The sequence below is a fragment of the Mizuhopecten yessoensis genome, unplaced genomic scaffold, assembly GCF_002113885.1.
Source record: "Mizuhopecten yessoensis strain PY_sf001 unplaced genomic scaffold, ASM211388v2 scaffold7823, whole genome shotgun sequence".
NCBI classification, from domain to species: domain Eukaryota; kingdom Metazoa; phylum Mollusca; class Bivalvia; order Pectinida; family Pectinidae; genus Mizuhopecten; species Mizuhopecten yessoensis.
In genome coordinates this window covers 74,668-85,175 of record NW_018407240.1, presented here as the reverse complement: position 1 = coordinate 85,175, position 10,508 = coordinate 74,668, and the positions used below count along the sequence as shown (strand labels likewise).

The 10,508-nt window shown below is 42.6% G+C and overlaps 1 protein-coding gene across 6 annotated transcripts in view; it reads left to right on the top strand.

The window, feature by feature from the left end:
- The window catches only part of LOC110454387 (phosphatidylinositol 3,4,5-trisphosphate 3-phosphatase TPTE2-like), a 67,661-nt gene that overhangs the window by 39,200 nt on the left and 17,953 nt on the right, over positions 1-10,508 (top strand). For all 6 annotated transcript variants that reach the window (XR_002463372.1, XM_021503860.1, XM_021503859.1 and 3 more), the window contains exons 7-8: positions 711-771; positions 2,964-3,045. Coding sequence is in view for 5 of the 6 variants with exons in the window: in XM_021503860.1 (XP_021359535.1) it covers positions 711-771; positions 2,964-3,045 (143 nt within the window). In the remaining variant the exon portion in view is untranslated. The remainder of the gene's footprint in view (positions 1-710; positions 772-2,963; positions 3,046-10,508) is intronic.

Below are 10,508 nucleotides of genomic sequence, written 5' to 3'. Positions count from 1 at the left end.
ATTGTCTCCGTATCTCTAGCACCCGATTGTGAACTGTATCGGTTGTTCTGGGATTGTCTCCGTATCTCTAGCACCCGATTGTGAACTGTATCGGTTGTTCTGACATTACCTCCCAGTCAATTAAAAGACGTTTGTGTTGATTGTTTGATATATTCCTTAACTCCAAAGGCGGTGGTGGTTTGAAGATTAGAGCTCTTTGACCTTTAGACACTCATCAGAGGTAACAAAATAAATTAAAATACGGATAAATATCCCCTCAAACAAATTCCAACAGGGCGTGACGCGCCGTTAGCTTATGAAGTTTATCTAACTTTTATCAAATATTTAAACATAGAACAAGTTTCAGATTTTGTTTTCTTTAAAAGTTGAAAATTAACCAACTTCTGCTGAGGGGGCTAAATTACGTTCTGTACCGCTGTCTAATGCTAAAATGTTCTTTGCAGCTGTCGCATGCTAAAGTGTGCTTGTAACACAGGATACTATTAAATTGTGCCCGTGTTAAATCCTCCAAACTCCTGATTTTACAGGAAATGGCCAGCTAACCTTCTGTTTTGCTGTTAAGTATTGTGACGTCCTTGTTTTACAGGAAATGGCCAGCTAACCTTCTGTATTGCTGTTAAGTATTGTGACGTTCTTGATTTACAGGACATGGTTGAATAGTCTTCTCTATCGTTGTTTAATGTTAATGTTGTAACTTGCTTGCTTTACAGGAAGTGGCCAGGTTCCTCAACACCAAACACCCAGACCACTACAAGGTGTATGACTTGTGTAGTACGTATACATCATTATTACTCATAGTATCGGCCTGTAGAACAGTATATTGACGAACACATACACGCTTTCAATATGTAACTTTGATAAGATTGATATTTTAAATTCATGGCGTAAGACAAAGATGTGTCTCCATAGTGTGGTGTAACTGTATATCGTCGCGGTTATGTTTATAGGATCCCAGCATTCCTCACACTAGAGTTTACTGTTTTTAGTTCCCCATTGTTAAGTTATTTACCCACGGTGGAGTTATTTGCTAATTACACGAAAGGTCGTGCTGATTGACAGCTTCTTGGCAGAAAATATTTTTGAGGAAATTACAACGGGAATTGATTTCATCTTGGGTACTTTCTTGCCGTCTTTTCATCATATTTTTTAGTCAAAGTAACAGACTACATCTTTGTTCTCACCCAGTGCTCACAAGGCTATTAGTCAAAGTTAACAAAACGCTGAAACCTTCAACGAAAGTATGCCATGTTTCATCAACATTTAGACAATGCTGCCCGATATACAGGGATTAGGCACGATCTTCGAGCTTATCTGGTGTTTTAGCGGCTAAATATTTTCCTGGTAAAAATGTTGTATCTTTATCACTTTTATAATTTACCAGTTCCTAATAGCTGCATTTTATGTAAGGAAATGTTGCGAATAATGTTACATAGAATAGGAACATCAAAAGGGATGTGTATAGATAATAAGAAAGAGTGAGTAGATCAGGAATGAACGGCAACTTTTTATGTTTATGCCAGTATGAACACAAATTACATTATTGAGATGACTGTCGATACATAGATTACTTATGTTAAATATAAAACAAAAGTGCACAGCATTCGACTCTCATCTCCCAGCAGTCGACTCTCATCTCCCAGCAGTCGACTCCCATCTCCCAGCAGTCGACTCTCAATTCCCAGCAGTCGACTCTCATCTCCAAGCAGTCGACTCTCATCTCCAAGCAGTCGACTCTCATCTCCCAGCAGTCGACTCTCATCTCCCAGCAGTCGACTCCCATCTCCCAGCAGTTGACTCATCTCACAGCAGTCGACTCTCACCTCACAGTAGTCGACTCCCATCTCACAGCAGTCGACTGTCATCTCCCAGCAGTCGAGGTTCCATGAAACCCGGGATGAACATGAATGAATTCTGTTCAATAAATAACTTTTACATTCTAAATTATATAGCGAGTACTGAACTACATAAAGGAATTCCCTTATATTTTCGGTATTAAAGTGTCTGGGTCATGCGGTGGAATTAATTATATAAGGGAATGTCTGTATTATTGGCTTAATATCGGGTCCTATCAAGAACAGTTTCAAGAAATGACGTCATGCAGGACCTTATAACACTGTACAGATAAACTCAGAATTTTATTAATCATTGTGAATATTTCAAATTAGAAAACGATCGTCATTATTTACATGTGTATATAACCTAAAACTTTGTTCCATGAAAACAAGTATCTTGGTTGAAATTATTTTCTATAATAATTCTCCAAACATGGAACATGATTCAGGCGTTTCTGCTCCCAATTGTATGGTATAGATGAGTGCGCTAACTGCACATGCATCCCGTGTGGTGTACATGCGTTTACACCTGTTATCGGTGTTAGAAGAGTAGGCGCCCCAGCTGGCTTATGTAACCTACACGGCGTACATATGTACTGATGGTGGCGGGCATCTCGTGTAGATATAGTCCCGGGACATCAAAGTCATAAGGTTTGTGCTTAGGAGATATTCCTGATGTCTAACCAAATCAATGACTCTCTGTTTTATATCGAAGAAGCGTGGATATGAAACAGGTATCATTTTTCTGATATCATTGTTCGGCGACTTCCCCAGACTTGTAAACACAGATATATTTTGGGATGAGACCGTCTGATAATTAGAAACAGACAGACCTTTGCACTGGAGACAGAGAAGTCCCAATTCCAGACGTAATAGGCTAAAACAACGGTACCTTTCGGATCGAAACTTCTTTTGTTATTTTCCGGCCAGATCATAATTGTTTAGAAGTTTTGCTTCCCCTTCTTAATACCTGGTGATGCTGTTTACTACGTACCCCTATCGAATGTGAAAGCTTCACATTTTACTATATGCTATAAATTATAATGTTTATACAACCAGAAAAACTAGATGACCAGCTTTATTTTTAAATAGCAATGTTCCATTAAGATGATTGGGTTTTTATTCTGCTAGGTGAACGAAATTACCCGACCGAACTGTTCCACGACAGGGTAGAGAGAGTTTACATAGACGATCACAACGTCCCAACACTAGAGTAAGTATTCAAAGAAGGGTCTCTATCCCACTGCAGGAAACACACTAGATATAATTCCAATGTGAGTTTCTTTTTCAGAGTACCTCCTCTTAATTTTGTTTTAGATAAAGCTGTAGCATTGTTGGGCGAGGTCACTTCCGTTGACTAGGTAGCTTAGTAGATTCGAGCGACAGAATAACAATCTGAAGTCCATGGTTGGAACCCGCTGATGTTTCGCATTTAGAACACTGTTACGTTGTTGATTGTAATTTGCCATTTCAGCGTTATAAATTCTGCAAGGTATAAATTTCGTTTTTATAAATGATTTATCAAAACTATACCCTTGCAGGGAAAACGTTTCCAGAGCCTAGTTACAGTAACGGCAGTGGTGCTGTGATCCTTGGTACTATCTACTGGTGGTGTGTACTTTACAATGTATAGTAACAGTAACGGAAGTGGTGCAGTGATCCTTGGTACTATCCACTGGTGGTGTGTACTTTACAGTGCATAGTAACAGTAACGGCAGTGGTGCTGTGATCCTTGTTACTATCCACTGGTGGTGTGTACTTTACAGTGTATAGTAACAGTAACGGCAGTGGTGCGGTGATCCTTGTTACTATCCACTGGTGGTGTGTACTTTACAATGTATAGTAACAGTAACGGCAGTGGTGCTGTGATCCTTGGTACTATCCACTGGTGGTGTGTACTTTACAGTGTATAGTAACAGTAACGGCAGTGGTGCGGTGATCCTTGGTACTATCCACTGGTGGTGTGTACTTTACAGTGTATAGTAACAGTAACGGCAGTGGTGCGGTGATCCTTGGTACTATCCACTGGTGGTGTGTACTTTACAGTGTATAGTAACAGTAACGGCAGTGGTGCGGTGATCCTTGGTACTATCCACTGGTGGTGTGTACTTTACAGTGTATAGTAACAGTAACGGCAGTGGTGCGGTGATCCTTGGTACTATCCACTGGTGGTGTGTACTTTACAGTGTATAGTAACAGTAACGGCAGTGGTGCGGTGATCCTTGGTACTATCCACTGGTGGTGTGTACTTTACAGTGTATAGTAACAGTAACGGCAGTGGTGCGGTGATCCTTGGTACTATCCACTGGTGGTGTGTACTTTACAGTGTATAGTAACAGTAACGGCAGTGGTGCGGTGATCCTTGGTACTATCCACTGGTGGTGTGTACTTTACAGTGTATAGTAACAGTAACGGCAGTGGTGCGGTGATCCTTGGTACTATCCACTGGTGGTGTGTACTTTACAGTGTATAGTAACAGTAACGGCAGTGGTGCGGTGATCCTTGGTACTATCCACTGGTGGTGTGTACTTTACAGTGTATAGTAACAGTAACGGCAGTGGTGCGGTGATCCTTGGTACTATCCACTGGTGGTGTGTACTTTACAGTGTATAGTAACAGTAACGGCAGTGGTGCGGTGATCCTTGGTACTATCCACTGGTGGTGTGTACTTTACAGTGTATAGTAACAGTAACGGCAGTGGTGCGGTGATCCTTGGTACTATCCACTGGTGGTGTGTACTTTACAGTGTATAGTAACAGTAACGGCAGTGGTGCGGTGATCCTTGGTACTATCCACTGGTGGTGTGTACTTTACAGTGTATAGTAACAGTAACGGCAGTGGTGCGGTGATCCTTGGTACTATCCACTGGTGGTGTGTACTTTACAGTGTATAGTAACAGTAACGGCAGTGGTGCGGTGATCCTTGGTACTATCCACTGGTGGTGTGTACTTTACAGTGTATAGTAACAGTAACGGCAGTGGTGCGGTGATCCTTGGTACTATCCACTGGTGGTGTGTACTTTACAGTGTATAGTAACAGTAACGGCAGTGGTGCGGTGATCCTTGGTACTATCCACTGGTGGTGTGTACTTTACAGTGTATAGTAACAGTAACGGCAGTGGTGCGGTGATCCTTGGTACTATCCACTGGTGGTGTGTACTTTACAGTGTATAGTAACAGTAACGGCAGTGGTGCGGTGATCCTTGGTACTATCCACTGGTGGTGTGTACTTTACAGTGTATAGTAACAGTAACGGCAGTGGTGCGGTGATCCTTGGTACTATCCACTGGTGGTGTGTACTTTACAGTGTATAGTAACAGTAACGGCAGTGGTGCGGTGATCCTTGGTACTATCCACTGGTGGTGTGTACTTTACAGTGTATAGTAACAGTAACGGCAGTGGTGCGGTGATCCTTGGTACTATCCACTGGTGGTGTGTACTTTACAGTGTATAGTAACAGTAACGGCAGTGGTGCGGTGATCCTTGGTACTATCCACTGGTGGTGTGTACTTTACAGTGTATAGTAACAGTAACGGCAGTGGTGCGGTGATCCTTGGTACTATCCACTGGTGGTGTGTACTTTACAGTGTATAGTAACAGTAACGGCAGTGGTGCGGTGATCCTTGGTACTATCCACTGGTGGTGTGTACTTTACAGTGTATAGTAACAGTAACGGCAGTGGTGCGGTGATCCTTGGTACTATCCACTGGTGGTGTGTACTTTACAGTGTATAGTAACAGTAACGGCAGTGGTGCGGTGATCCTTGGTACTATCCACTGGTGGTGTGTACTTTACAGTGTATAGTAACAGTAACGGCAGTGGTGCGGTGATCCTTGGTACTATCCACTGGTGGTGTGTACTTTACAGTGTATAGTAACAGTAACGGCAGTGGTGCGGTGATCCTTGGTACTATCCACTGGTGGTGTGTACTTTACAGTGTATAGTAACAGTAACGGCAGTGGTGCGGTGATCCTTGGTACTATCCACTGGTGGTGTGTACTTTACAGTGTATAGTAACAGTAACGGCAGTGGTGCGGTGATCCTTGGTACTATCCACTGGTGGTGTGTACTTTACAGTGTATAGTAACAGTAACGGCAGTGGTGCGGTGATCCTTGGTACTATCCACTGGTGGTGTGTACTTTACAGTGTATAGTAACAGTAACGGCAGTGGTGCGGTGATCCTTGGTACTATCCACTGGTGGTGTGTACTTTACAGTGTATAGTAACAGTAACGGCAGTGGTGCGGTGATCCTTGGTACTATCCACTGGTGGTGTGTACTTTACAGTGTATAGTAACAGTAACGGCAGTGGTGCGGTGATCCTTGGTACTATCCACTGGTGGTGTGTACTTTACAGTGTATAGTAACAGTAACGGCAGTGGTGCGGTGATCCTTGGTACTATCCACTGGTGGTGTGTACTTTACAGTGTATAGTAACAGTAACGGCAGTGGTGCGGTGATCCTTGGTACTATCCACTGGTGGTGTGTACTTTACAGTGTATAGTAACAGTAACGGCAGTGGTGCGGTGATCCTTGGTACTATCCACTGGTGGTGTGTACTTTACAGTGTATAGTAACAGTAACGGCAGTGGTGCGGTGATCCTTGGTACTATCCACTGGTGGTGTGTACTTTACAGTGTATAGTAACAGTAACGGCAGTGGTGCGGTGATCCTTGGTACTATCCACTGGTGGTGTGTACTTTACAGTGTATAGTAACAGTAACGGCAGTGGTGCGGTGATCCTTGGTACTATCCACTGGTGGTGTGTACTTTACAGTGTATAGTAACAGTAACGGCAGTGGTGCGGTGATCCTTGGTACTATCCACTGGTGGTGTGTACTTTACAGTGTATAGTAACAGTAACGGCAGTGGTGCGGTGATCCTTGGTACTATCCACTGGTGGTGTGTACTTTACAGTGTATAGTAACAGTAACGGCAGTGGTGCGGTGATCCTTGGTACTATCCACTGGTGGTGTGTACTTTACAGTGTATAGTAACAGTAACGGCAGTGGTGCGGTGATCCTTGGTACTATCCACTGGTGGTGTGTACTTTACAGTGTATAGTAACAGTAACGGCAGTGGTGCGGTGATCCTTGGTACTATCCACTGGTGGTGTGTACTTTACAGTGTATAGTAACAGTAACGGCAGTGGTGCGGTGATCCTTGGTACTATCCACTGGTGGTGTGTACTTTACAGTGTATAGTAACAGTAACGGCAGTGGTGCGGTGATCCTTGGTACTATCCACTGGTGGTGTGTACTTTACAGTGTATAGTAACAGTAACGGCAGTGGTGCGGTGATCCTTGGTACTATCCACTGGTGGTGTGTACTTTACAGTGTATAGTAACAGTAACGGCAGTGGTGCGGTGATCCTTGGTACTATCCACTGGTGGTGTGTACTTTACAGTGTATAGTAACAGTAACGGCAGTGGTGCGGTGATCCTTGGTACTATCCACTGGTGGTGTGTACTTTACAGTGTATAGTAACAGTAACGGCAGTGGTGCGGTGATCCTTGGTACTATCCACTGGTGGTGTGTACTTTACAGTGTATAGTAACAGTAACGGCAGTGGTGCGGTGATCCTTGGTACTATCCACTGGTGGTGTGTACTTTACAGTGTATAGTAACAGTAACGGCAGTGGTGCGGTGATCCTTGGTACTATCCACTGGTGGTGTGTACTTTACAGTGTATAGTAACAGTAACGGCAGTGGTGCGGTGATCCTTGGTACTATCCACTGGTGGTGTGTACTTTACAGTGTATAGTAACAGTAACGGCAGTGGTGCGGTGATCCTTGGTACTATCCACTGGTGGTGTGTACTTTACAGTGTATAGTAACAGTAACGGCAGTGGTGCGGTGATCCTTGGTACTATCCACTGGTGGTGTGTACTTTACAGTGTATAGTAACAGTAACGGCAGTGGTGCGGTGATCCTTGGTACTATCCACTGGTGGTGTGTACTTTACAGTGTATAGTAACAGTAACGGCAGTGGTGCGGTGATCCTTGGTACTATCCACTGGTGGTGTGTACTTTACAGTGTATAGTAACAGTAACGGCAGTGGTGCGGTGATCCTTGGTACTATCCACTGGTGGTGTGTACTTTACAGTGTATAGTAACAGTAACGGCAGTGGTGCGGTGATCCTTGGTACTATCCACTGGCGGTGTGTACTTTACAGTGTAAAGTAACAGTAACGGCAGTGATCCTTGGTACTATCCACTGGTGGTGTGTACTGTACAGTGTATAGTAACTGTAACGGCAGTGGTGCGGTGATCCTTCGTACTATCTACTGGTGGTGTGTACTTTACAGTGTATAGTAACAGTAACGGCCGTGGTGCTGTGATCCTTGGTACTATCTACTGGTGGTGTGTACTTTACAGTGTATAGTAACAGTAACGGCAGTGGTGCTGTGATCCTTGGTACTATCTACTGGTGGTGTGGACTTTACAGTGTAAAGTAACAGTAACGGCAGTGGTGCGGTGATCCTTGGTACTATCCAATGGCGGTGTGTACTTTACAGTGTAAAGTAACAGTAACGGCAGTGATCCTTGGTACTATCCACTGGTGGTGTGTACTTTACAGTGTAAAGTAACAGTAACGGCAGTGATCCTTGGTACTATCCACTGGTGGTGTGTACTGTACAGTGTATAGTAACAGTAACGGCAGTGGTGCGGTGATCCTTGGTACTATCTACTGGTGGTGTGTACTTTACAGTGTATAGTAACAGTAACAGCAGTGGTGCGATGATCCTTGGTACTATCTACTGGCGGTGTGTACTTTCCAGTGCAGTGAAAGTGAACAGAGTGGACATTTGCGCACCGCAATACTCGTGTTGTAGAACGTTTGGTCCTGATAATGTAGCTACAATGAATGTTTCATTATTTTCATGTCCCCAAGTTAATTCGAGTGTCGGGTATCGGCATCGGTGAAACATTCTACCGCGTGACAATATATAACTCTTCATCAGAACTAGCACTGGTGAACGTGAACGTTGATCGTGTATGTGTTAATCTAGAGTTAGGATCTGTCTCTGTCCCTCGACTCCACTGTAACGATGTCCTTTACAACAATGCTGAACTCCCAATTGTCTTTTGTCATGAACCGATGTATGATGCTATTCTGTGAAAGACCTTTTGGTCACAAATCTCTTCTCTGTTCGCCTCACTATCTAACGAATGTAGCCGCTGTTTCGGAGATTTTTTTTACAGTCTCATTAAATCGCAAGTGCAAAACTATACGATTACTTATTCAATATATCAACCATTAATCCAACTATTTCAATTAGGTATCTGTCATCTCAGGATCATGAGTACTTTATGGATTTTAAAAGATGTCGTGCCACTGGCGTGTTTAGGTATAATACAAAAACTGGAAACAAGTAAATCGTGTATTGATACAATACAGATCTACCTTCTAGACAGACCGTGGTTACACATATTACAGATGCATAGCACGGATTCATTCCTACAGACGATACTGTTAAACCTGTGATAGGTCCCTGTCTACATCATTACAACAAAGATACGTGTAATCCTGGCATGAAGTGTGTCAGTCCATAGGCACCGCCTAGCAAAAAAACATCTTGAGTTATTGGAGAAGATTTTGCGGGTCAAAATATTAAAATTCAGGTAATTCATCAGTAATTCAAAACTATTTACTGTAAGACCAAGGGCAGGTTATTATTTAGAATAGTCAACTTTACAGCTTAGGTACATAAACGATGGTGTCCTGATTGGTTATGGTGCGCGTGCGCACTCTGCATTTACAATATCAAAATTTCAGCTGAGTACTATTATGTGATCAGAAGAGGCAACGAGGAGGCCAAGAACTATAGGAGTATGAAATACGATCCCAAACTTGAAAATTGATCTTTGTCTGTTTTAGAATTGGTATTAAACTCTTTTTAAGGACAATTGTTATTTGGAACGAAACCTAGAATATCTCTATCATACCTGCTATTCCCTTAACACTGGTACCTAATGACTTATTATTGCTGTGTAAAGTATTTTTAATTGTTCCTTTAAAAAAATCAAATCAATGAATGTTGCGTGTGTATTTTCATTTAAACATGTATATTCAATTACTGTACATTCAAAACCTTTATAATTCGTCACGATTCCCGGCCACAGGTGAAAGATATACCTTTATGACAGTAACCTATGTTTGTGTTTTAACATTGAACAACTATATGTCTGTACTGTGACGTAGGTGTGTTATTTACAGTGACCAATGTGGTATCATTATGTGACCTAGTTGTGTATATGACAGAGACCTGGTGAAGTTCTGTGACGGTGTGGTATCATTATGTGACCTAGTTGTGTATATTACAGAGACCTGGTGAAGTTCTATGACGATGTGGTATCATTATGTGACCTAGTTGTATATATTACAGGGACCCGGTGAAGTTCTGTGACGATGTGGTATCATTATGTGACCTAGTTGTGTATATGACAGAGACCTGGTGAAGTTCTGTGACGGTGTGGTATCATTATGTGACCTAGTTGTATATATGACAGAGACCTGGTGAAGTTCTGTGACGGTGTGGTATCATTATGTGACCTAGTTGTATATATGACAGAGACCTGGTGAAGTTCTGTGACGATGTGGGATCATTATGTGACCTAGTTGTGTATATTACAGAGACCTGGTGAAGTTCTATGACGATGTGGTATCATTAT